Here is a 27,232-nt window from a genome sequence, read left to right as displayed (position 1 = left end):
GTTTTTCGTTGTGAAAATCTGTGTGGTGGCAAACGTAGAAATTAGGACAGTTATGAGGCCACCTCTCCCAAATTGGACAGCTGAAGAGCGGCTGGGGAAAGGCCGTGGCAATGTTCCCTGCCCGGGAACACGGAGTACAGGGTGCAAGGGCACAGGGACCCACACCCCACACACCCCCCGTGGGAACCAGGCTCTCGGCCAGCCCCTGGCTCCTCTGTGTGGGGTGTCCTGTGTCCCCACGAGCACCCGCTTCCCCTGGGCACTCTCAGCACCACCCAGCAGGGCTGCTCCAGGGGGTACAGGGGGGGATGGCACAGGGAGCGCAGCGGTCCTGTCTGTGCGGCAGGGCTGAGGGAGTCAGAGCTGACCATGCACGGGAGAAAGGAAGCGGTCTTGCACGGGAGGAGGGATGCAGGCACAGGAGGAGGCAGGGATGCGTGTGGGGAACAAGGGGTGTCTGCTCGGAGAAGAGTTGCGTGCAGAGGAAGAATGAGGGATGCCGGCGGGACGGGAGGACAGGCATGCACGGGAGGTGGGCTGCACGCAGGACACGAGCGATGCAGCCAGGGCAAGGCACGGGGGGAGGGAGGGAAGGCAGAGCAGCCCGGCGGGGCCGGGGGGCGCGCCCCGGCTGGGCCCGCAGCTCCTCCCCGCCCTGAGTGACTCCGCGCCCGCCTAATCGCCGCGCCGGGAGCCCGTGATGTGCAGGAGCGCGGCCCAATCCGGCCGGGGCGGCGGGGCCGGGCGCGCCGAGCGCGGGCAGCGGGGCTGGGGCACGGCTCGGTCGGCACGGCACGGCACGGCGCGGCTTTGCACGGCTCGGCTCGGCACGAGCGGTGAGTTCTTCTGGAGCTCTTTCCAGAGCGCTTCCGACTTGGGGAAAGTTGCTGGCGCCTGTCCCGCCGCCCAGCGCAGCGCTGGTCCCGGGAGCATCCCGGCGACGGGGCGGGCGGCTCCGACCGGCCCCAGCGGCTCCACGGGCCCGGCCCGGCCCTGCCTGCCGCCCGGCTCCGCGCTCTGCCAGCCGTGTCCCCGCTCCGCCGCCCCCGGGGTGGGGGGGTCCTTGGGCGGGGAGAGAGCGCGGAGCCCTGCGCGGAGCCCTGCGCGCATCGGTGCCCTCCCGGCCGCGGGGTACGTGGCCGCGGGGCGCGCTGCTGCTGCTGCTGCCCCTTCCAGCCTCCCCGCGGCGGTGGAGAGGCCCTTGTCTGATTCATTCCTCTGGAAAACTTCACCCTCGGGCTGAGGCGGGGCGGGCCCGGCGCCGGGGATGCGTTCGCCCCGTGGCGGGTCTGGCGGGGCCGTGAGCTCCGCCGCCCGCAGCGAGAGGGGCGAGTAGCGACAGCCCCGGCTTTGCAAAACTTGGGGGCTTTGTGCGAGAAAGTGCAGCCCGGCTGCAGGGGAGGGGAGGTGCCGCTTCCCGCTGCGCCTTCCCGCAGAGAAGTACCGAGAAGGGGACTCGGTTTGCATGTGACTTTCATCGTTTGTGCAGGATAGTGTTCCCAGAAGCAGAAACAGTGAGGAAAATCGGAGCCGACTTCTCATCTCGTTGGAAGGGGGTTGAAATATAGTAACGTAGTGGGGCAGCTGTGTGGGTTTATTTTTATACATCTCAGATTTGGACTGGGAGAGGAAGTGTCACCCTGCTACCCCGAACAATGGCTTCTTGTTGGGAGCCTGCGAGGGGAAATGGAAGAGCAGGGGATTTTTCAGGAGGTGAAGCTTTACTCTTCCCTTTGCACAGGGCACCCTGGCACTGGCTATAAATAGTCTAATTGCTGCCATCAAGTCCCGATGCTCACAGAGGGAACAAACTGCAGGTGTGGTTGTGCTCCAGTTCTAAAGTTTTTATCTGAAGTGCAGATAGGGGCGAGACGTGTGGATGGGAACCCAGCCTCCAGTTAGTGCTTCCTTGGGACAGGCTGCGTGTGTTTGCTCTGTAGTAGCATCCATACCTTCAAGGAGGGCATAACCTGAACTCATTTATTTCTTTCCAGAAGAGCTGTTGGTATAGCTCCGAGCCAATGCCTTTGAATAAGCCTCCGAGGTTGTTAGTGCTGTTACACAATCCCAGTGGAATGCGTGTGCACAGGAGAGCTGGGCTTCCTGTTTTGGGGCAGTCCGTAGAAGAGACAATAAAAGATAATAGATAACTCGGATAAATTGCTTTTGCATGAGAACTTGGAGCCATTGTTCAACCAGTAACACTTGTGACTTCTTCAGTAAGCCTGGTAACCTGAGAAGAAAAGCCTCCTTAATGCTGGGAGACTTGCTCAGAGTAACTTTAAAGACAACAGCTGGAACCTGGGTATAAAGAGGGAATAGTTACAGAGATCAACACGTGTTAGTGCTGTGCTTAGTGATATAATGATGTATAGAAATCCAATCTGTTTTGAAAAGAAATAATGTGCACAGAGGAGCTGCTGGTAGTTGGTGAGTGGAGAGTGGTGTTTCAAGGGGGATTAGTGGACACAAGGGGAGTCTCCTGGGTGCAATATTCTGCAGTTAATTTCTGCCCCGGGGGTGTTTGATGGCCTTCTGTGGGGTGTGTGCACAACGAGAACCTCAATTCTAGATCTGCTGGTTTGCATCTGAATAACTCTTTAAAAAAAAAGAAAAGTAAGTTATAAAATAATTTGCAAAGAGAAGTCTTTTTGGAACACTGCTGTTATCACAGTTAATCTTGCCAAAAGTTTTAACAATTTGAGGATGTTGCTTGGTTGTAACTAAGCTCCTTTGAAGGAATTCTCTGCTTGTGAAAGATGAATTGCTCATTCTTTGTCTGGGTTAAGAGATCATAATGTGATTATTAAACTCAGTTATTCAGTGCTAGAGAATTATGCTTAACCAGGGTCTTTATTCTTTTATCAAAGCTAATCTGACCGAGTTTCCCCTCCTATAAAGTAGGCAAACATCTCCCCAGATTAAAGAATGCCCCAAACTCCTGAAACCTATTTACTAGTTTTGGCTAGATTAGCTTCACAGTGGGAAGGGCTCTGGGGACTGACAACTTCATTAGGTATTCGGCTGATGGATGCTTGGATTTGGGATAAATGCGGAGGAACTCCTTCCCCTGGGGCTCCCTTACTGACTTCTCTGCTCCGGGTTTCAATTGTTGTGAGATTAAGATGGTGAGTGAAGAAATTGAAGCCTTGTGAAATGGGTTTGCTGCCGAATCCACTCATGTGGGATCTTCTAGTAACTCTTTCCTGTGTTTGCTTGGCTTTCTAGTGCAGCGACTTAACAAGCTTTGGAGAAGTGGAAATAAAACAGTTCTGACTTGATGGAAGCAAATGAGAGTGCTACTCAGTGACTGGTTGAAAAGGATGTTAGGAGCAGTAATTCACTAATTTTGCTTAAGCAGCGACCAGTGATCCAAGTGCCTTGTGAATAGCTTTATAGGTAAACATGTGGGAAGTACTGCCTCTGTCTTTTGGGTCGTAAAAATCACAATGCAAGAGTTGCATTTTTGCTGATGTGTGTAGTGTAATGTGCCAGAAGAGAAATCCTTTTATTTTCACACCATGGGCAGTGAGTTTAGGGAAGGTGTGCCTATCATCTTTCTATATAGATGTTTTAATCCACTTCCTTATCAAAGTAGATGGTAGTGATCAGTCTTAAGTACACTTTGATCACTTATGAGAGCTTAATTTAGCACTTGAGATTGTCTTGCTGGTGATATTTCAGGTGGTAGTAGTTTATTTGGTGATGTTTCCCAGCTCCACCCTGTGTTCTTGGTAACCTGCTTTACATAGCATTAATTGATGGGTGGAGAGACACAAAGAGGCTGTGTTTTCAGCAACACCAACTCACAAGGCTGAGTTCTGCTTTATAGCAAATTTTTCAGTTGTATTGTTTTTTTGTTTGGTGGGTTTTTTTTGCTTTTTTTGTTGCTTGTTTGATTTGTTTTGTTTTTAAGTTGTGAAGCTTTGCATCTCTTTCCTTCTTAGAATTCTGAGTGCTATGGACCAGAATCCTCTGGGGATGTTTGTCTCTCTTTAGATACAGGCCTGTTAGCATGATTTTATGCCACGTGAACTGCCTGTGGCAGAAGTGTGATGGTAAAGCAGCATCTGGCCAGTTTGTGTTATACCACTCCAGGTTTCATACACATCCAGCAATGCCCTGCAAAGTGCAAAGCTCTCTAATGGTGTTTGGCTCTTGCCCTGCCGTGTTGGGAGGCAGATTAAGCGTATGCAGGGACGTGGTGATGCTCCTGATCAAGAATAAAGGAAGAAAGCAAATGTGGAGAAGTAAGGAGAGAGATGTCAGCTGCTACAGTGTTGCTTTGCAGTTTGCAGGGAGTTGGCCAGGTGAAATTTTTAGGTGGCTGCAACTTGGTTTTTATCTATGTACCACATAGTAGCAATAAGCAGCAAAAGAAACGTGGTTGAAGTTGGTGTTTTGTTGGGTGTTTTTCTCAGGCTTTGAATGCTACCTTTGCCTCCCTGTGTATTAGAGCAGTAATTCAGCATGGAAAAGCAGATTCCCATCTCTCAGTGCCAGCTGTTTAAACATGTGACTGACAAGCTATCAACCTGCATGATGCAATAACATATATTAATTTTTAACTTATTAGTTCCTACTGTGAGGTTTCTTGTCATATTGGAAATAGCCACAATATGAGGTGTTTATATTTATTAACTACTTGCTGACCTTCACATACTCAGCACTTTTTGAACTAAGTACTAGTGTGTGTTAAGTATTCTGTGTATCTTTTTGGACATTGAGCTCACAGAGTAATTAATGTTGCTAATTACATTAAAAAAAAAAAAAAAAGCTGAATGTATCCAGAAATTTCTGCCATCAAATCTGTGCAAAAGGTGGAGTCAAAGACTGAATTAAAAAAAAAAAAATTATCAAACAGCTTTAATGGATATACAGACCAAAACATTCCTGACCATCTGAAAAGATAAGTTGCAAAATAGAGACCAACTCTTTTAATGAGGGTGATGCAAGGTTGTATTAAATCAGTATTTGTTGGGTTACTCTAATGTATCCTACAATATCATCTTACTCCTTCCTGTCCCTGGTCCCCAAACCCTTTGATAGGCATCTTTGCACAAATGTTCCTGTTGGCACTTTGGGAATTGGCTCATTACACAGGCAGCAGCGGTTGTGTTTGTGGTGAGCAGGTCATGGATGAGCTCTCCAGTGCTGCTGGTGAGGAGGGTGCATGGGAGGACTGTTTTCCCTCTGACCATCCCAGAGGATCACTCTGGCTCTAACAGAATCAGTTTTCTCTGCCAGCACCATTAAAGCCCTTTGCCAGCCTGGATGTACCTACTACTCTTGCTCCTGGTAGCTGAGTAGGTGGGAAGGGTGAGAGGTGTGATCTCCTGATGGAAGGCACTTCAGTGATGGTCTAACACCTGAGCTCTGGATGGTGTGACTTGGAGAAATGATGCCAGCTGGCCATCCTGGAGGTCCTCTGAGCAGTGGCAGCTCACCTGCCAGTGACTGGGTGGCTGTAGCCACTTTCAGCTTTGGGACTGCTTGCTATGAATGTGCTACTGTTGTATCCCCTGCTCCACACACCTGGATCTGGGTGCTCATATGGGTGAACTGTCTTGGATTTATTAGATGGCAGAGAATTAAAAGTAGGTATCACTGGCAGGGTCTGTACTGGGAGTGGGTATGGTGCTTAGACACAGCAGCATTTAGTACAGCTTCAGCCTTAGTAGCTGCCTACTTTGTGCTCTTCAATGCTGAAGTTCTAGGTGATGGGTCAGGCTTGTCCTGGCTGTCCTCACTAGTGTTTCCTGCTCTGGATGTTCTTCTTGCCTCTAGGTCAGGTTTTTCTGAAGTTGAGACCTTGGAAATACCTCTCCATCATGGATGTTCTGTGCTGTGAGATCCACTTGGAGCACTGCAGCAAGCCTCCTTGGCCTGCTCTGCCCTCTCCCAGCAGGCCTGTTCCCATGAGAGGGGTGTGGACCTCCCTGGCCAGGGTGCTGAGCTGGGATGGCCAGTGCACTTAAGTCACTGTGGCATCTGCTGGTCTCCTGGGAATCTGTAGCATGTTGGCTTCTTTGGTAATAGGTTAAAAATGCCAAGAATGACAAGCAAGTCCTGCCTGTCCCACTGGGAAGAATTATGTCATGCGATCTCCTCTTGCAGCTAGTGTTTCGTGTCTGGGTTTTGTGGGTTAGCACTTGAGCTACTCAAAGCTGGTTTTGTCACTGGGTTTGTAAGCAGCGTGATGATGCAAAGGTAGCCTCCTGGTCCCCAGGGAGTTGCTATCAGAAGTCATGGAGCTATTAAGAGCCATTATTTCCCTTTTGGTTGTTTTGCCCTTTGATTCCTGTTAGTTAATCTCCACCTTTCAGCAGCCATGAGGGTGATTGCACTGCCTGTGGAATGCAGCACCCCTGGCAGGTGGGCTTAGGTGCCCCCTTGCCCTGTCTAGTCTGTGCTCTCCAACACCCTGTGCTGTGGGGACCTGTGCATGTTCCTGGGGGTTAATTGGCCACTCTGGCGACATCCAGACTGTCCCCAGGGGGCATGGTGGCTTGTGCACTACTGACATTTGGGAATTGGTTTGAAGAAATAAAATAATTATGGGTTTGACATGCATCTGAGGATGTGGGGAGCAAGACAACTGTTTGAAATTGGAAGCTCTGATTAGGACTGCTGCTTCTTGCTCATGTCAATCCATATGGGCCATATGCTTCTAACCAGGCTCCTTGTTTCATTTCCTTCTCTGAAATGCTTACAGCTGTTTTTCCTGCCTCTTCAGTAAGTTTTTTGTTCCTGTAAAAAGAGTGACAGCTCACAGATGCTGCTGGGAGCCCCCACTGCATAGCTGGAAAGAGAGACTATTACTGTGATCTTCAAGAGAAGACAAGGTGTAGTGTCTCTGCAGGAGGCCTAATTTCTGATATTTTGAAGTAAGCTTTTTTGTGTTTTTCTCTCTAAAGCTGAAAGTAAAGAGTTTGCTGTCTCGTTCGCTGTTTCACCATCACATACTGCTCTTAGTGATGGAAGTGAGAGAGCAGGTAGTTGGTGCTATCCCTTATGGTTAGAACAAGGAAGGAAAATGAGACCATGGCTCTTTCTCCTGTACAGTATATGCTGGTGCTGTACTCTCCTCAGGCCATGTTGCAAACGATACTTTATAAGTGGCTGTAGGAAATGGAAAATAAAGTAAATTCTCATTTGTGTTCTTTTAAAGCCTTGTTCTTTAGACCAAAATACACAGGATAAGTCTGTCTGGCCCTTCCCTCTATTCACTTTTCATAGCCTCCTTTGTTTTTAATCTACATATCTTTTTATGCTAAATTACTCCCATCCCCAAAATAGACATCAGCCTGCAAGCAAAGGTTGCCAGACGTTGGTCTTGTGGATTATAGTGGCTTTTTGGCCTGGCTGGAGACTGAGCCCCACCCTACGTAGGCTTGGATTAAAATAGCCTTTTCAGCAGGCTGAAAACTGTACACAACACGTTCACACCATGGTTTCTGGGGCACTGGCAGCCACGTGAAGCCCTTCAGCTGTAAAATATCTCAGACAAGGTGTTTGCTGCTAATTCATCCAAAGGTGACCAATGTCAGGGAGGTGTACAGCCAAGTGCCAGCTCTGTAGTTATTGTAAATATTGAATGAAGTTTTAGCCATGCTTCTTGCAGGACCCAAAAGAACTGAAAACTAGACCACAGGCTCTGTAGTCCATAAGCCTGGAAAGAGACCCTGGTCCATCCTTGTTAGTGGAGAGAGGTGGCTGGACAGGATGCAGAGATGAAAGGATGCTGTATCGCTGAGCTAAGGGACAGGAAGGAGTCAAGGCCTTTTTTTTTTTGGCTTAAATACCCTTCTTGGTTTACACAGTTGTTAAGAAAATACTGTCAGAAGCTATTCTGCTTCATTACCCATGATGGCAACATCCTAGAGCAACAGCAAGGTATCTTCTGGGTGGCAGGAGAACCCTGAGGGGTCTGCTTTCTGGAGGGACTGTTTGGGGATGGAAGGGGTGCTGGATGGGGAAGTGCTTTCACAGAAGGTCCACCAGCCTCGCGGGTCAGTAGCTCTAGGAAGGAAGGGCAGAGTTCTGGCCAGCTAAAAATGAAGGCAAATGCCTCCTACAACTGCTCTGCTACCTGGTGTATGAGCTTGGTAGGGAGTTGAGTGAGAAAAGGCCTGGATGTTGCTCTGGTGCCTGGAGGCCACATGTTCGGGGAGAGACAGCAGTCCTAGCCTAAAAACACAGCCTTTTATCTTACCTTCGTATTGACCAGTGTTTTGATGCCCAGCAAATAAAACCAGCAACATTTTTGGGGCTGCATTAGGCTGGCAGTTTAAGTTTATCACTGCTCAAGTGCTCCAGGAAGAGGTTTGAGGGCCAGGAGACTGCTCCTGCCCCACAGCCTCTGGCTCAGCCCTGTTTTCCAGACCTGAGCTGCACACTCCTCCCTCTTCTTATGAAACAGAAGAAAACATTAAGGGCAAGAGGCTGACTGGTATTTGGTGTGGTGATCTCATTCCCCCACTGCCTATTGGAAAAGCCAAGCCTCAAAACCAAGACTTCTCCAGCAAGCCCAAGTGGTTGGCCATGGGATGACAGAAGGGAAGAGCTGAGAGTCTTCCTGCTCTGAGCATCTGTTCTCTGCCTTATGAACCTCGACTGTTGACTTCTTCTTTAATCTGTCTTCCACTGCCTGTGACTGTGCTTGTGTGAGGCAGCAGGTTGTTTTATAGGGTGGTTGCAAGTGCCAGCTGCTCGCAGGCTCCTGCCCACTCCGCAGGGAAGGTGGCATGAGGCTCATCCAGGATGTGGGCATCCTAGCAGCTAAAGCCTCCAGCTTAGCCATGAGCCTCTAAGGTTGTTTAGGGCTGGGGTGGGAGTAAATGAGCAGGGGAGGGCATTGAGACTGCTCATTGCCTGTTCTACCCCTGTTTATGCTCTGTGGGCCTGGAATGGTTTATGTGACATTGTTGATCAAATGTCTCTCTAAAATGCCATTTTCTCTTCAATTTTGGGAGACTCCACTTTGGCCTGTTCTTTTTCTGTTATATCTATTCTAGGCTAGGCTGTAAAAAAAAAAAAAATCTATAAAAGGTAACATTTTGTCTGACTTTAAGCCTTTGTAAACAGTCATGAAACTGGCTGTAGAAGCACACTGGAAGGATTTTGTTTCTCCCAAAGCCTAAGGGCAGGACCTTCAGCTTTAGTCTCGCTCAGTTGCATGTTTTTACTTCAGCTGCAAGTCAAGGGGCTGTTTGTTTGTATCAGATTCTTATAGTGGAAAAACTGACTCTTGCAGTTATGTCTTTACTGCAGCCTTTTTTTTTTTTTTTTTTGCTAGAGGAAACTATTTTTTTTTCTTGGAAAAAAATGTAACAAGGTTTAAAAATTTGTATAAATACAGGAACTTAAACAAGGAAATGTGACCTGTTGCAGGGTCAAGACAAGGCAAAACCTGCAGAACACCAATCGGGGAAAAAGCTTAAAGAAGAAAATCAAATACTCTGAGGAGAAAAGACAGACTGAATAACATCAGACGTGCTGCTGTCCTTTATCAGTGTTTCCAATATCAGGTGCTGAAGGAGGCTCTGGCTCTGGGGGATGTTGTGTTTTGCAGGAGGGGTCAGTGACTACTGGTGCAGTAGCCAGAGAGGGCTTGCCTCTGGCATGCAGTACGTAATCCTGCCCCTGACCTGGGTCTCATTAGAGCACCTCCTGCCAGAGTTTTGTTTGCTAGAACTGTTTCTGTCACCTTGCCTCCAGACAGAGTAGGATATCCAGGTAGAATGTCTTGCTAGGGAAAAAAAAATACAACAAAACAATTAATTGTAGAGCTCTAGACATCCTCTTGGATTCCTTCTGAAGTTGTGTCTCACTAAGGTGGTAGGAAATGAAGCTTAAGAAAACTCCCTTCTCTTGTCCCTCACCTTTTTTTTCTGAAGATTGGCAGTTGAAAAGTATTTTGATAGTAGAAGAAAAAGAGGAAGGCATGTGGTTCTGCACTCAGTTTATATCTATGGGACTGATATTTTTGTCAATATGTTAGTGATCAAATTAGGGCTCTCCAGAGCTGAGTGCACGAGATGTTTAAAATGCAGGTTGAAGACATTGGCTGATAGAAGCTTGTATCCCTTGTAGATTAGATGGCAGATGATGTGCAGTGGGCTGTTACTGAAACAGGTTGCATGGTCACCTGTTTGTAGTGATGTGTCTCTCTCTCTCTCTTTGTAATTTGATCAAGTTTTGGCTTTCTTTGTGTTTGCATTGGTCTTTTCCCCAGTGACGTTGCTCATGGATGTGGTACTGTCCCCGTCCTGGCCACAGAAGCTCATGGTACCAAGACTTCTGGTTGATGATCTGTGCTTAAAATACCTGGGGAGGTGGATCACTGATCTGCTCCCCCCACATTCTCCATCCTACCCAGATAGAAGAGTGTCTTGCTCTGCTTTCACTCACATTAGGACTGAACTGGCTGCCTTTGACTCTGCCCTGTTGGGAAGGATGGGGATGGTGAATGAGGTCCCATGTGCTTTCAGTCTGCCCCATTTTTCTGGGAGAACTCAGTACAGCCCCTCCTGGCAGGCGTAGCTGCTGGGTGGGCACCAAAGTTCTCAGTGTGTCCGGAAGGGTGTGAACCAAGAGGAAGCTTGAATTCCAGCTGCCCATCTCTTTAACTGGCATTTGTATTTTGTGAAGTAGTGCTTCAGCTGAGTTACTTGCAAAAAAACATCCCAAAGCTCATAAATCCCAGGTCCCTGTTTATGCTGCCATCACAGTCTTGTGCTCCTTCCTGCTAATCAGCTGGGAAGGGTCTGTGGAGCATTTTTTGGGTTTGGAGCAGGGCTGTGGTTTTCAGTTTCCAGGATGCTGAGTCTCATCCCAGGGACAGGCTTGGATGCTCTCCTGCTTTGGAGCCTCTGCAGCAGGATGCTAATAAGCAGGCTGATAGTCCATCCAGCCTGTCACTGTTTTCCTTGGGTTAGAGCAGTGTTTGCCTTCTGCTATAACTGCTGAGCAGCTGCAGTGCTGTGGTGGTGTGTGTATATATATATATATATATTCCACTGTAAATCCTGTAATTAAACATTGCCCTGACCCAGCATAGAACAAGGTGTTTGTCTCCAGCTGGTCACAGAAATAAAGTGAATTCCAAAGCAATCTTGCAACTTAGCTTTTTTCTTCCTGTATTCTGCACAGAATATTTTGCCTCCAAGAATGGATTGTGAGACCATACATAGGGTGTTTGTAGGTGGATGTAAAGTTATCCTGTTATGATTGGTATTGTGCAGACAAGCAGGGAGGAGGTTGTCCCCTGCTTTTAAGAACTGACTCTGAGATAGCAACACTTTGAAGGAGGTTGATAGAGAGCAAATGGAAATACCTTCACATATGCTTTCATGTTTCTCAGTGCTCCTGGAAGTAATAAGCAAGTTTCTGAATCTTCACTTAGGTAGAATACACCTTTCCATAAGGAGAGAGGGTAAACTGGGCCTTCTGAAAACTGAAAATGTCTGTTCCTTTCTGCACTACTTGGCTGAGGTTGGGACTAAGCTTTCCTTGGGGACGTGGGTGAGAGGTTCCAGTGCAATCCTGCCCTTCTGTTGCCCACCCCTTTGAAACATTATTGTTGATCTAATTTCCAGCTGGGCTCTTGCGCTGTTTTATATAAAGCAAATGCTCAAGCACAGTCAGACATCTTGTTGAAAATGTGAAAAACTGACACGACCGGCTAAGAAGCTCCTGGAATTTACCATAGCTCTCCTGGATGGATGGTTATGGCAGTGTCCAGCCAACAGTAGTTAGATCCATTGCTAATGACAAGACCTTTTATGCCTCCCTTCCTGCGTCCCTCTTCCAGAAAAAGAGTATATACCTTTTAGCGTTTAGAAGGGTTGTTTTAGTTGGTCCCTTTGCTCTCTGTCTTCTGAAGGTCTATATAGGGAGGTCTTAGAGAGCCGTGAAACTGAGTAAGATTCTGCCCTGTACTAATGGCCTTGAAACCTGTTATGCATGACCCTTTACAACCAGTACCAGTCAATAATTCACTCTAGCAATTACAAATTTGTGCACAGGGTTGATATCAACTCGGCACACAGCAAGGTATTGCACTTTTTGTCAGTGCATTACCCTTTCATGTGTCACACTTGTAGCTAATATTCTTGATCAGCATGTGGACCTTTTTGGTGCAATTCATGCTGTACCTTGTGGTGTTACTTCTCCCATCTATAGATACTCTCCTCCTACCTGACCTGTGAAGTTGCTTTGTGCCTTCTAATCAAACAGCATGCCTTGCTTCGTCTTGGCTTTATATAGGATATTTAATTTGAAAGAATGAGGAGATTTTTAAAATGCTAATTCATAAAGCATTAAACTCAGCAGCAGCAACAGACTTGGGAGTGTAAGAGATCTGCAGTCAAAAAAGACTGGCTTCACAGCATAGAGATCAGTCTGCTACTAGTAGCTGGTTTTTATGGGCTGGAAAATGTGAGCGAGCTTATTAATTAACAGGGTAATGAGCAGGGTGAAAATTGCTCTCTGGGCACCTCAAGGCTATGGGTGACAACTTGCAGTGTATGTGTGAGTGGTAATCAAGCTTAACCTCCCCTTTCTACACATCTGAAAAGAATGCGACGTTTGGGAAGTTAGCTTATCCAGCAGGTCTGTCCTGCAGAAGATTTTTCTGTCAGGGTCTGAGGCAAAAGGAGTAGTTAGGGGAGAAAAGGACATGAGCTAAATATGAGGAAAAGATTCAAGGTCCCTTGATTCTGGACTCGTTCAACACAGCTGAATTTGTAGGCCCACTTGCACAACATGATGAGCTGCATGCCAAAATCTTTTACCTCCAGCATCTGGCCGAACTTCCAGAGGAGATACCAGGGACTCCTAAAAGATGATCTTGGGCTGGGTGTTATGGGCTGCTGCCGGGGTTGGTCTGTGACTGTACCAGCTTTGCCTTCACTCCCCAGCACTGAAACTGTTTCATAGTGGGAAGTCACCTGCAGATGGGTTGTATGGGGCTGAAGAGCCACCCAGTGGTAGTCTCCCACAGCCTCCCAACTAGCCTGAAGCAGTTTGCAGCAGACTGGTCTGGGCAGTGGTCAACAGTTGACTAAATGTCTATTTGCTCGTGGGAGCAGGCTGTGACTGCAGTGGTATAACCCCTTCTAATGTATAGGTGGAAATACTAAGCAGTTCCTGACCTCTGGTTTCTCATAATTAACAGTCTTGCTGTAGTCCATGGATTTATTTTTCAAGCCACATCCTTTTTGCTGTTGTAATCTTATTTTGGAGATTAGACCAACTTTATCAGTAATCTAACAGGCTGCTTCTGTAGGCAAGTCACTAAGTCACTCGTGGTGCTTGGCATTAGAGGTAGCTCTTGTTTGCTGTTGACTTTTTAAATCAAAATGAGATACAGTGCTTGGCTTTGGTAACAGCATGTTTTAGTACTTGGAAAGAGAGTCTTCTCAGGGGAAAAGCCTGGCTCAAGTAGCTGAAAACATTGCAGAGCTGTTGCTGCTGCTCAGGCTGCAGAGTATTTATCACTGACAGGACGTGAAAAGGCTTATGATAGACTTTTATGAAAATATGAACCTCTTATGAACAAATCTGTACTCCTGTCATTGGTACAGTGCTGCAATCTGCAGTTAAGATTGTTTTTTGCTGTCTCTTAAAACTTTTTTTTCTGCAGGTCAAAAGATCTTAGTACAAAAAACTACATTACTATTAAACTGCAACTTTTCCAAATTCATCTGAAGTTTATTCCATGAGGATGCAGCCCACATAAATGCTTTATATTTCTCAATTGAAAATGTGTCTTAACCTGGATGTTGCCAGAAAATGGATCAGAACAGCTTCCCTGTTCAGAAATCTTGGGCTAACAGTCTGCAATGGTGCAATTCCAGTGTAAAGCACTATTTTTTGAGTAGTGACTTTAGGTGGTTAGTCATCCAGAGTATCTTCTCCAGGTGAGCAGGATGCCTAAGCCATGTCAAGCTTGGATGATGGACAGACCTGGTGACTGAGGTGAAAGATGGAAAAGTATGTTTGTGCCTGCAAGACCCTGTGAGACCCCATGCCACCCTTTCTCCAGTGGCCTGGTCTGTGGTGTGGCTGAGCTGGTCTAACTGGGGTGCTGTGCAAGGGTGGTCCTGCTCTGCTCTGCCCCTCCTACACTGTGGTGTTGTCCAGTTGACCCCACAGCTAGTTGGGGTGAGGGGGCTGAAAAGCTAAGGAGGAGAGGGACAGGGTGGCCTTTGGATGGCAGCCTGCAGTGGTGTCTGCCCTCCTTGGGTGCGCTTTTACTGTGTCTCCTGGTTGGCTCCTCTTTGCATACTTCAGTCTTCTGAAGTTTTCTTTGGGGCATGATAGGTGCAAGGTGAATTTCATGGTGGCTTGGGTGGAGCTGCAAAACTGGCTTGAGAATTTTCTCTGCTCCAAGTTCCTTCCAGCCGTCTCTGTTTTGGCTCAAAGAAAATGTAGCAGAGAGGATGAGAAAGTGCCTCAAAACTGGTGGTTCCCTGCTCAGGCTGAGACCTGCCTGCAGGACTGACTGGAGCAAACCCCAATGGGGCTGCAAATCCCTGCAGCATCTTCAGCATTGGCTGCTGCCCTGGGAAGCCCAGCAGATCTGGGAAGTGCAGCAGATTTGGCAGCTGCCTTTCCAGCAGAAACACAGGAAGGTTTCCAGATCATACGTAGTTTCTCCCTTTACAAAAAAATAAACCCACCTGACCCTAGACACCCCATTGCCTGTGGTCTCAAGGGAATAACTTCTTTTTTTTTTTTTCTTCTACGTATCCCCCTCTCCACACCCACCTTTTGTGTCTTTCAAATTCAACAAAGTGGGTGAGTCAGTACTAAATATAAATCCTGCTTCCGGCATCATCTGCCTGTGGCTCATTTCCTGGAGCTGACATCAGTGGAGCCTCCAATTTCCTTATGAAATAGCAAGACATGAGGTACCCTTTGCACAGTGTTCTGGGCATACTTGCTGACTTCTTTGGTGACTGCCTGGCTCCCTGCTCTAAGCTGTGAATAACTAGTCAGTTAATTACTAAGCTGGGTGTTGTTTGGAGCACAAGGCAAACGGAGAAAGTCCTTAGATCTGTTTTGCACAGTAAAATCATACTCTGCTTTGCAATTTTTAAAATCAAGACAAACTTTCAGTCCCTTAATGCATTTGCAAGATTTTTATTAAATAAGCATGAGCCTGACTAATGTCTTGCTTTCTTCCTGATTAAAGGCTCACTGAAGGAGCATCTCAGGAAGCTAGAAATCTAGCAAAGATGGATCTTTTTTCCCTGACAAATTGAGAAGTTAAGATCAAATGCTTGCTCCTCAATTGTCAAATCCTTCCAAGGTGCCAAGTAGAGCAGGATGATGACGTCTTTCTGTCTGCTGGTGATGCTGCCCAGCACGCTGTTGGCTTTCTTTGCTGCTGCAGCATACTGTTGACTCATGTTGAACTTGTTATTCACCAAGATCCCCAGCTCCCTTTCCACGGGGCAGAAAAGCCTGCTGTCCAGGAGCAGGTGGTAGTCCTCTGCTGGGTGGTGGGACTCAATGGGGAGAGCAGTAGGGCTGCACAGCCCACTGTAGCTGAAGGCCTGTATGTTGGATGTGCTCCCTTCCTCCCCAGAGTTTTGCCAGAGAGTCTGTTCTTGAAGGCTAGTGGTGAGAGGAAGGGAACAAGGTGACTCCTAGTTTTACTCTCTCTGCTCCCTCATCACCTGGAAGGCAGTGGCTGCCGCTCCCACAGCTGCCATTGAGTAACCTCTGGAGGGCAAGTATGTATTAGTGGCCTCCCAGTGAAACTTGGCAGCTGGAGCTGGGGAGGAGATGCATCCTTGCGTAATGATGGGCTGGAGGGATCCTGTCAGTGCTGCAGATCCTTCTTATGTGTAACCTTGGTCCTGATGCTCCGTGCAGGGTAGCAGAGATGTCACCCGAGCAGAGTAACTTCTGAGCACATCTCGTGCTTCCCTAAGGGCTTCCTTAAAGAGGGAGGAAGAGGAAAATGCACTCCTATACTGGCCTGACCATAAAACTTCCTATTTTGGAAGAGTGTGGGGAGCGGTGTGTGAGCAGCTGTGCTTGAGGAAGCGGGCTGGGAGTGCCCGGGGAGCTGCGCACCCGCTGCCTGCCGTCACCACACCCCGGCGCGCTGAGTCTCGGGGTATGACACAGAGATGAGTGGTGCTGGCACTGCCACGGTGCTATTTTAGGTTTGAGTGTAATTGCAGGTTGGGCTGACAGGACCGGGTTTGGAGTATTTGGAGAACTGCGTGCTCTTAAGGCTGTGGAAAAACTGGCTGTCGCTGATCCTTCGCAAATGTGGAAGATGGGAATTTCACAGGTGCTGTGTGTGCATCAGTTAAGCTGCTTCTCACAGAGGAGCCTTTGAGGATCTGTGCTGACTGATACAGTGGGGAGTAACGTCCTTTCCCCTCCCTGCAGAGGGTGTGGGAATAGCTGTCAGCCCTGGAGGATGCATTGCACTTACTTGGAAAAAGTGAGTTAGCAGAGGTGTGAAGATCCCATGGGCTGGCAACTTTTAGGTGTCTGCCTCTGCAGTGCAAATCTGCCACCTGCACACCTGCAAGTGCTGCTTTTCTACCCCAGCAACAGGAAGATGCCAGAGACAAAGAGAGGAGCTTTTTCTTTTCTCTCCTGAAGGCAGGCAATGCTCCTGCAACTGCTCTACCATTCAGAGAAGAAGTCACAGCCTGGTTTGGGAGCTGGGCTTTGGCATGTTCTCCCCAGGACTTGTGAAACCTCAAAGCCTCAGCACTTCTAAACCTTAGAATCTTAGAATGTGGGGCATTGGAAAGGACCTTTGAAGGTCATCTAGTCCAGCCCCCCGTGCAGTGAGGAGGAGCCTTTTTAACTAAATCATGTTGCTCAGAGGCCCATCAAGCCCAACCTTGAATGTCTCCAGGCCAGCAACCTGTTCCAGTGCTTCACCACCCTCATAGTAAAGAAATTCCTTACAGGGTGAATTTACACTGTGCAGTGTTCACAGTTCAAGGGAAAACTGGAGAGACTAAGCTTCCTGAAATAAGTTTCTTCATTCTTGTTACATGTTTTCCCCTAGACTTTTCAGGCTGGATGCAGTCACTGGTTTGGATCTGAGCAACCTCATGGGCTCCTTGCGCCCAGGAGCTGAAGCGGTGCTGAAGCTGGTTGCCAGTGCAAGTCAGAGCAGAATCAAAGTTGCTCTCCCCTCAACCCTATCTGATGTGCAGGTAGCTTGATCTTGGTGGAGTGAAAAAGTGTTTTTCAAGCCAACTTCCTTCCTTTTAAGTTGCAGCTGCCAGTCTGGGCATAAAACCCTCTATTTTGGTTTCCATTATATTTACCATCCTGAGGAAGCTGGCAGGTTGTGGGTTTGGGGTTGGGTTTTTTGTTTGGTTTGGTTTTTGTTCTTTTTATATACCTTTTTTGAAACTTTGCAGCCAGAAGCTAAATTTTCAGGTGATACCCAAGAAATGAGACTAGGCAATGACTCGCTTTCCTGGCTGACATAATTAAAAAAACAACCAACCAACCAAAAAACCCAATGACTCTACTGGTCAATTGTTAGAATGGTCACAGGTTCTTCAAGTTGTTCACTAATTCAAGTGTTGTGTTTATTAGTAAGTCACATCCTTTCTTTTTAGCTATAAAAGGGCTCGAATGTTATGGACTTAGGAGGAACAGAAGTTTCTGAAACATGAGATCATCATTTGGAAATCCCACCTAGACTTTTTGGTGACTGATTCTGCTCCTGTGCGTTGCATCATCAGCAACATAGTACATGATGTTCCTGTTGCTTGTCTTCCTGGTTTGTAGTGTGTGTCTGTCTGTGTTTCCTCTAGAGCAGATGTGGATTAGTTGTTGAGGTAAGGCAATATATTACAATATGGACCAGCTCTGACCAGTTACCACCCATTCAGACCACTTTTTTTTTTTTTGGCAGAATTGTGGGGTGAAATAGCAGGCAGCATCTTCCTTCAGTGCAGACTGAGGCTAAATAGATCTGTGTCCTGATTGCTCTGTTTGTGAGCTGCTGGTTTTAAAGATACCCATAAAAAAAAGTACACAAACCAAAACACAAGCTCCATGGCACTGTTTGGCTGGGCAAGCTGAGAGCTAACAGTACAAAAATGCATTTAATTTAAAACATTAAAGGTGAAAGAATGTCTTACATTTATTTTGTTTTAAATAGTTGCCTTACCTAAAAGCTTTAAGTCTTACTGCCTCCCGTTCCCAAGTGCCAAGCAATAAAAGAACAAAAGCTAGTTGTTGGGAGAGGATCCCTGCACCCCTGCTCTGCTCTCTGCGGTGCTCCCAGCTCCCTGCCTGTCCCTCGGCCTTCCTAACGCATCCTTTTGCGACGCGACCGCATCCCTTCCGCGGCTCCGGGGAAGCGACCTCCCATTTGCTGGGCGGGGATGGTGGGAGGAATGCTGGCTGTCCACATCCCTGCCGTGGGCGTGGGAGACTCTTCAACACTCCTGCCGGCCGAGGGAACGATTCTCCTTCCCGGGAGAGGAGGCAAGGTAAGGACGGGTGTCTCCTGCTGAGGGCTGGGATGCTGCTCGTCCCCATCGCTCCTTACTCAGGGAGCTGGCTGGGTGGATGCGAGCACATGCCAGAGATTGCCCTGCAAGGACTTGTTCTGCTTTTATTTTTCTCTGCGAAACGACTAGTGATTCCTAGTGCTGTAGTAGATGATGGAAAATAGATCTTGGCAGAATGAGAAGATTAATTTCATGTTTTAATGCATTTTAAATTTGGAATCTATCTGTGCACCTGACTGAGCAGCGCCGGCGAACGGAGCAGCAGCAAGTGCTGGGGCTGACTTTGCACCACTGAGTAGTTAATTCTTCCAGTGAGAACTGAGGGTGTACCTTTCCAGAAATCTCAGTCTGGGGCATGTCTTTCCTTATCTCAGTCTGCAGCAGGCTTTTGAAAAGCAGAACTAAAACTTTCATGGTACAAGTGTTAAATATTTAAACATTTGCCTTGCAGAAAGTACGAGGAGCTCTGGGTACTTTTGTAGAATGGCTAGAGGCTGTGGTGGATTCCTAACTTTTTGGAGTCTTTAGCTTGGAGAAGCTGGATTCTGAGTGCTGCTTTGCTGTTCTGGTGGGGATGCCATGTGCATCCATAGCCTAGCAGGAGTTTGTTTCCAAACTGAGGTGTTTATTTTACTTGTTATGTTTGTGATGAAGGCAGGCAATGCTTGATGCTGAAAGCCAGTGTAGACCCTCTCCAAATGCTGTGGCAGTCACTACTGGCTAAAACACTTGTATACCAAGTACTTCTAAGTATTGAACTGAAATAATGATATTTTTTGTGCTGAAAAACTTAGACTTAACATGTCTGAAAACCTGTAAAACACATAGTGTAGCTTCTTCACGTCTTTGTTGTTTATCTTGACTTTGTTGCTCTGAGGTTTTGATTAGTTATAGTTTACTCCTACCCTAAATTTATTCTGCAAAACATCTGGCTGTAAAGAGTGGTTTCCACAGCTGGAGGACTCTCACACCCTCCTGAAATTCAGAATAGCTATGAGGTTGCCTGCTGTTTACAGTGCATGCATCTCTCTAACCATTACATCTGTCCTAAGGGTATAGGGCACTGGCTGAGCTGCTAAACCAAGGGAGGAGGAGGAGGCAAAGCAGCTTGAAGGGACCCAATGAGAAGTTAGTGCTCAGCTCCTGGCCTTGAAATCTGCTAATTAGGATGCATTTCGCAGAGATTATTGGTGCTTGTCCAAAATCCAAGAGTCTGTCTGGTTCTGGACTGGCAACTGCTACCTTTTGCTTTCTATCACTCCTCCCTGTAGTAAGCTAAATTATAGAGAAGTGTGGGGAACACCCTCCTGTTACAATAAACATTATTTCACTCTCATGGCAGCCTCCTGACTGGCAAAGACAGCAGTTCTCCTGCTCTTCCAGCCATTTCACATTAATCTTTGATGTTTCTGCTTTTGTTAAGGGTAGATAGAATCTGTACCATCTTCATTAGAGAAAATGGGTGTTGAATTTACAGGGGTTTTCCTGCTTCCAAAAGCTGCTAGGACAGCTGTGCAGTGGCACTGATTTATTGCAGTCTAGTATTGCTTTCTTGCTCAGAATCAAATTATTTTTACTTCTTTCCCTTTTCTCCATCCTTTCTAAACAAGATTACAGCCAACAGGGCAAAGATGGAAAAAGGTTTTTCTTCTTTTATCAGTAGCTCTTTCCATTAAGATCAGTTACTGAAATGCCTGGGTTTTAAGACACTTTTGAAATATAACTGTGATACTTAGAGTATGGTTTGTAGTTTCTAGTGTTTTGTTTCTTTGTTCAGAGAAATGTGTCAATGAATGTTTTCATAAAGTTTATCATCTGGGCTGCCAGGATTTCAGCCCTGGCTGTGCCACTTCAGGACAGCTCTGTTTACCTTCAAAGTGATAAAACAATCTGCAAAATTGCTCAATCACAGCTGTACCTTCTAAAGGGTTGCATGAAATCTACCCTCCCAAAATTAATTGCTGAAACTTGCTGTTGTCCAGCTCGCCAGGGATCAGCACCGTCACGCCGGGTGTTTGGCTTGCAGGAGCTTGTTTGCTGGCATTGAATAAGCAGTGACTGTACTGTGATTAAATTTAGGGATCAGGTTGATTCCCCCGCCCAGGCAGGAGAGAAGTTTAACAGACTGAGCAAGGCTTCTTGCTTTATCCTGGTATATTGAGTATCAGTCACTTGACCTGCCAAGCAAGGGCACTACCTGAGAGCAGAGACTGGAGGTGCTGGGTGGGGATGGAGATGGGTCTGGGCTGTGTGGCCTCGACTACCTTCAGCCTTTGAAGGGCTTTATCCAGCTGCTGGGGGCCAGGGCACAGGCAGAGGTCTGAAGTTCAGCCTTGTAAGGAACTGGGCTCCCTTTGGGCTGAATATTGGGAAATCTGAAGACATATGCTTAAAGCATGTTGAGGGTAACCTGCAGGCCTCAGCAAGCAGGTCTCGTCACTTCTGGGGTAGGAAATTCGCACTGATTTAGCCTTGTGATCCTCACCCCTCCTCATTGCTGCAGGTGGGGAACCCATTGGCTTTCCTACTGTGACTGAACATCCCATCATAACACGAGGGATGCCTTATGTCAAGTTTTGCAATGGGTCCTTTCTTGAAGTCATTTATGGTTATGATACAAAATAAGCAGAAGGAAGTGTATAATGCTGCTCTTTATTTGAGGGACTATGCAAGAACAAGTATTACTATCAGCCTAAGAATTTCCTGAGAGACTAGCATGATTTTTCTGTGCCTGAGCCAGGAATTTAAATGAAGCCTTCTCAGTCCATTAGCTGACATCTCACCCCCACTCCCCTCTTTTCTACCTTCTTGCACTTAAGTTTAAATTATCTCTGGATGTTACTTGCTTTTGTAAGTTCCAGGCAGGATGAGTGTTCAGCTCTTGCTTTCCTGAAAGGTCTTGAAAGGATCACCTGTTTCATGTCTTACTAGTTAGTTAACAGGGGATGTTGCTGTTTTGTTTTCATTGATGTGAACAAAATACTGAAATTCAAAAGTGAGTTAAAACAATCCAGCGAGGTATGTGCTCAAATGTGCTCTAATCCTGGAGTAGTTGCTCTGCTAAAACCAGGGGTGTGCCAAAATGCAATATTTAGAAGTATTTGGCAAAGAGGCTTTTAAGGACTGATTCATTGGTGCCTCGAGCAGCATTTTATCTGGTTTCTACTACACCCTACAGATTATAAGCACTCAGTAGATAGATGTAATAGATTTGAGGCAGCAAGGAGGTGCTGCAGTGTCTGCAGCATGATGGGTGTGTGCGAGTACAGCTGCAAGGTCTAGCAGGCAGCTGCTCTCCTCCTTGAAAGTCAGCACTGCCCCTGCTTTGACCATCCATCCAATCCCCTTGGCCCTCATCTTCCAAGTCGGAAGCCTTCAGAGAAGAGTGTAGCTCTGCAGAAAGCTTTCTGTGGTTCTCCCTTCCATTTGAGTCCCAGAGCAGTTTTACCTTTCTGTTGGCTCAGCCTCATCACAGTAAACGCTGGGTCATGAGGGTAAGCAAGCATCCATCTGCCCTGCTCCAGGATTGCTGTCACCCCTTAACAACAACAGAGGCAGCTCTGGCTCATAGTCCTTCAGGGCTGGGTGGGGATGTGTTGGGGGAGACTGCACTGAGGACTGGGGAAGATTTTTTTTCTCTCCCTTGTGCAGCTGGATTGGAGGCATTTGTGTTACTCTGACTTCTGCTCCAGCCTTTGGACAAATGGGTGGCTGAGCATCCTCAGCTGTTTGCTGTATTTCTGTTTTCTGTATCTGTGGGACAGAGGGATTTATATTCTCAAATCTCCACAGATTTCTTTGTCATGTCCCAGCTTGCAGGACACTGGATGCTGCCCCAAAGGACATGGCTTTCCTGGGCTTTTAGCAAGGGGTGATTCCTACTTGATGCTGTGAGTGGGTTTGATACTGATTTTGGCTTTTCTGTGGACACAGATACTGGCTACAGCTCGGTTCTGGGTCAGGGTGCTGAACATGCTGACCATTATCCAGGCCTGGCTGCAACCAAAAATACCTCCTTGGCTGTTCAGGGGAGTCAAAGGCATGTGAATGGGTCAGCACTTGTTTTTTGTAGGGATTTCAGATTATCAAAGCTAGAGAATCTCCTTCTGTCTTGAAGAGAGAAAAAACACTTTGACCAGCATGCAGAAAGTGAAGGATCAGGTTATCCAGGCTGTCCATGCATGTTGGGGAAGCAGTTAAAATCTCAGCAGAAGGGATAGGAAAACTGGCTTGTTGGAGAGACCTTGCCTCAGTGCAGCCCAGATCCCAGCTGGGCATCTACCCAAACACTGCTCAAAAAAGCCCCCAACGTTTGGCATCATTCTACCCAGGTCTAGCTAGGAGAAACTGGGTTATTAACCTGGGCCTGCTGGAGGAAAATGCTTTTCCAGAGTTGGATATCCCATGGAGACATGCCTCCAAATCCGGAGAGAGCCACCAGCAAGCCAAGTGTAGTCACTAAATCCAGCATGTGTCTCTGCTTCTGATGGATTTGACAGATTTTTCCTCTGCAGCAGGGGTGAGTTGTGTAACAACAGTGGCAAAGTCTCACAGTCTGTTCCCAGGTGAAAATAAGCATAGCAGGGAGACTGTTTTTCCCAGCATGACAGTATCAGGGATTTGAAAGTGTATAAAAAAAAAAACCCACTCATGGGACTTCTGCTGATTTAGTGATGCTTCAGAAACAGCAGCTGGAGGTAATCTCTATATGGGATTGGGAAGGAGTGAGCTGTAAGGTGCCTGGGCAGTGGGAACTGCTGTCTGCAGTCCTGTGGCCTTTCCCTGTGATGCAGCAGGTGGCTGTATGACCGCTGGGGGGCTGGTGTATGGACAAGTCAAAGTGTACATTAATTGTGGAAAGGGCGTACTGTGTGTAAAGGCAGCAGCTTGAGGAAGCTGGAGAATTGGTAGGTAGGAGGTAGACAATTCAAACATCAAGACAATCTTCTAGTAATTCAGTATTCACATTCCATTTGTGTGTAGTTGGTCATTGGCCTTCTGAAGTGAGTGGTTTGGTGCTGTGCATAGACAAGGAAAGCTGGATTAAGAGTGAAATAAAGCTGGATTTGGGTGATTGCTTTGCTGGCATTACAGCCCAGTGCTGTTCAACAGGTAAAGCATTGCAGACATTGTTGAGTCCAACATGCACGGGGCTGGGAAAGATTGGTTGAAGGGAAGAGCCACAGATTAGAGATGCAGCTACTTGACCAAGTCTGGCACTGCAAAGAAATACCTGCTCAAAGCTTCTCATACCTCTTTCCTCCCGAGGCAGGGGAACACTTGAGTCAGCAAGAACACATCTGGGTTTTGCATGCCTGAGTGCTGTGCTCATGCAAAGAGCAGCAGCAAAGTCATTTCTGGGGGAAAGTGGTTTGTAGCAGTGTCACACTGCTGGCAAGGTGTTGGACACCCCAGCAGTGCAGTCTCTGCTCTTATGAGGATGGCACTATCTCTGTGTGGAAAGACAAAAGTGTGGTGAAGGTCTGGTTTCAGTCTGGGCCTCTGACCACTGCCTGTATGGGAGATAACTGTCAAATTGAAGTTTATGTGCTTCCGGCAGCCTGGTGTTTGTTAATAACCACATGTAATAAGTGGGTGCTGTCTTGGAGGAACTGGATGAACAAAACATTGTTTAAAACACAAACTGATTATGATCAGGAGAGGATGGAGTGTGTGCTAGGTTTTCATTTACAGGCCATCAATCCCTAAACTTCCCTGTCTACCCCCAAAGTGGCAGTAAGTATTTATCTTGGTGGACTCCTGTCTGTGCACTGTAAGCTTTCAGTTTCTCCTGGTTCTGTGAAGTTTAAAGACATTATCTGTAAAAACCCAAAGTTTTTGAACCAGAAGAAGGAGCCAGGAGAGCAACTGGATGTGCCCAGTGATGGAGTGTGGAGGGGTATGTGTGCCCTCTCCTGCTCACAAGCATTTCCAAATGCAGCATGAGGACAGGGCTGGCTGATGTTTCTGGAGGAGGGTTCCTGCAGTATCAGGAGATCCGTGCAGATTCCAGCATCCCAGTCACCTGGGAAGGGATGCAAAGAAAACTCAGGCTTTGAGCCCTTGCTGGCTTCCTTCCCTCTCTGTTTTGCCTTGAGCAGAGTGGCTGCCCCGGGCTGCCCAGCACCTCTGGAGCTTGCACAGCCATGCAGGGATGGTCACAATGCTGCTGGCCCTGTGGAGGGGTCTGTGTGGCAGTGGGGGAGAGGCCCTTGCAACAGAGGGCTGGAAAGGACTTAGTGGTTTGCAAGATTCACATTTCTTGTGAAAAGGAGCCGGGGGTGTGAAAGGGGCAAAGGAAGCAGGGGAGTGTGGGTGAGAATGGTGTGGCCAAGCTCTGCAGAACAGGGAGGAAGAGGAGGATGGGGTGAGCCACAGGAAGTCTGGGGACTGGATCCTACGTCAGCATAATCACCAGGATTCCCTCCAAATTAGCTCCAAATTAGTGAGGTGGCTGCAAGCCCTTGGGCTCTGGCACTTGCCATGGCTTGCAGGGTACCTGAGTGCCTGGTTGTCCAGCTCTTTATTCCTAAAGCAACACTGATCCATCCTGGGTTAGTGGTCAGAGACGTGGGTTTTGAAGTATTTTTAATTAGCTAATGCTGACGGACTTGCCTTCTCATGTCTGGAGCCTTTGTCATGAAAAAGCAGCAAAACCACAGGTTCCTGTGGAAAGGGGAACACGTACAGGGTGAGTCACTGCTCCAGACTAGGCCTATCTTGGTCTTTTTTTTTAATTGGATGGAAAAAGGACACATTAATACCTTTTTGTTGACACTTTTAATGTGTCTCTGAATTTGCCTGTTTGAGTAAACAAATCGATGCTGTTAATCAGTCAGTTGTAGAGATATTAAAACAGGGCGGGTCTGGGAGGGACAGAGCAGCTCAGTTTTCAAACTAACAGGGAGCTGCTAAGAAAGCAAATTCTTTCATTTGGATCAGCAACAAATTCCAGCTCTGTTTCTGTTGGAAGTGTTCAAGTGGCTGTTGGGAAATATTTGGTTTGCTGTGGGCTTTCAAAATTGAATTATTCCTCCATCTTTCAAGGAGATGTGCAAATGCCTGAATGCTCCTTTCCCCTTCCTTTCTGCCCCTTTTTCCACCCATCTTCTCTGCAGGATGCTGCTCCCAGGGCTTCTGCTCTTGGGGAAGAGACTTTGTGACTTTTTCTCTGGTCTTGAGTGTTTTTAAGTTACTTGTCTGAGCAGTTAATCCATCCAAAATGTCCTGCTTAGCTTCTGGCAGTTGTGCTGGAAGTTCTGAGTGCTGCAGCACAGGCATCCCTCGGATGTCCCCTCTGGAATGGTGTGTCTCCAGGTGGCTCACAGCTGTGAAAACACACGGGTCTGGGGCAGCTTGGTGTGACCTGCCTCTATTGCAGTTCTGTCTGGACAGCAAATAAACCAACCCCCCGATTCAGTGACTGCAGCGTGTTTAGAAGGTATAAAACTTGTTTGCATAGAAACTTTATACACCCCCTCTCTGGGAGGGGAGTTGGTGTCTGAAAAGCTGAGATGTACTTAAAGCAGCTCTGATCTGCAGCAGCAAGTGAAGTCGTTTAGAGAGCAGAAACGGGCTGCACTGTCTGCCAGCCACTCTTCTGTGAAGCTGCTTTTGAGCATCTGTGTGTTACAGAGCTGCCTTTGCTTTTTTTTCCATGGAGTGAGGGATGAAGGCTGGAGTAAAAGGAAGCTGGAGCAGGAATTGCCTCCTTATACGTGGTTCATGTGTGCATTCACTGAAGGACCATCTATCACCAGGGTGTAAATGAGTGTGTGGGATCACTATCTCCTCTTTCCCCCTCGTTCTCTCTTCCTCCCTCTAAAATGGGTCATTAAATGGCAGTTTGTCTCTGGCTGTCATTGCGTGCCCTGGCAGGGACTTTGCTGGAGGTAGAAGTGAACGTGAGGTGGTGAGGCGTGATGGTGCTGTGTCCCCACAGGGCTTCGTGTCAGGCAGCTGATGTGTGATCCCTCTGCCAGTGTGATAAAAGGGCTTTTTATGTCCGTGAAGACAAAGCCTCTTGTTTAAAAAAGCAACTGAATGAAAAGCACCATTCTGAATGCCCTAGACCCAGCTATTAAAAACAAACAAATAAAAAAATCCCACACAACAAAAAACTGAGAAGCTTCCCCTGCCCCCAGCCCAGTGTGCCAGTGTTGGTGTTGCAGAAAGGCAGTAAAATTGCCCAGCAGCCCGTCACCTTGTAACTTTGCAGCCCACTAACCTTTTCATATGCTGTTTTGTTATATCATAATAGGTTCCCCTTTCCAGACAGCTACAACAAGGTCAGGTGTCTGCTTTTTACCTGTTGGTTCAAATTCTCCCTCTCTTCTATCAAGCAGAGAAACAAAAAAGGAAGAAGCAATGTGACAACTGTAGCTGAACCTGTTTTATAGACTTACTGAATAAGCTGAACAGCATAGGGGCTGGAAGGGAAATTATTTTTAAGTGAAGACCCACACAAACAACTGCAGAGCATGTCCAGAGCATGATATTTCCCTGATAAAGTCAAACATTGAGTAGATTTTTTAAAAGCTCTTGGCTTACGTTGGTGTTCCCTGCTTGTTTTGGTGTTAAAGATGCTGGAGATAGTCAGCAGCAAACTAAATTCCAGTGAAGTGGTTAGATAAATGATGCTTTTGGAAATCCCTTTTTAAGGGAAATCTTCACCTTTGAAGATGAATTGGTGCAAATGAGGATTAGGAAGA

General features: G+C 47.2%; 1 protein-coding gene across 4 annotated transcripts in view; it reads left to right on the top strand.

Moving 5' to 3' along the window:
• The first annotated feature begins 728 nt into the window (after window positions 1–728).
• The window catches only part of PLS3 (plastin 3), a 51,139-nt gene continuing 24,635 nt past the window's right edge, over window positions 729–27,232 (top strand). For 2 of the 4 annotated variants that reach the window (XM_051630585.1, XM_051630584.1), the window contains exon 1: window positions 18,378–18,500. In XM_051630585.1, the coding sequence (XP_051486545.1) occupies window positions 18,393–18,500 (108 nt within the window). In that variant the 5' untranslated portion in view covers window positions 18,378–18,392. Of the gene's footprint in view, window positions 837–3,035; window positions 3,129–18,377; window positions 18,501–27,232 lie in introns of those variants that run through there. The other 2 variants (XM_051630587.1, XM_051630586.1) reach the window with 2 other exon arrangements.

This window comes from Apus apus, chromosome 12 (genome assembly GCF_020740795.1).
Source record: "Apus apus isolate bApuApu2 chromosome 12, bApuApu2.pri.cur, whole genome shotgun sequence".
Lineage (NCBI taxonomy): Eukaryota > Metazoa > Chordata > Aves > Apodiformes > Apodidae > Apus > Apus apus.
The sequence above is the reverse complement of the archived record's forward strand: the minus strand, read 5'-3'. Positions and strand labels throughout refer to the sequence as shown.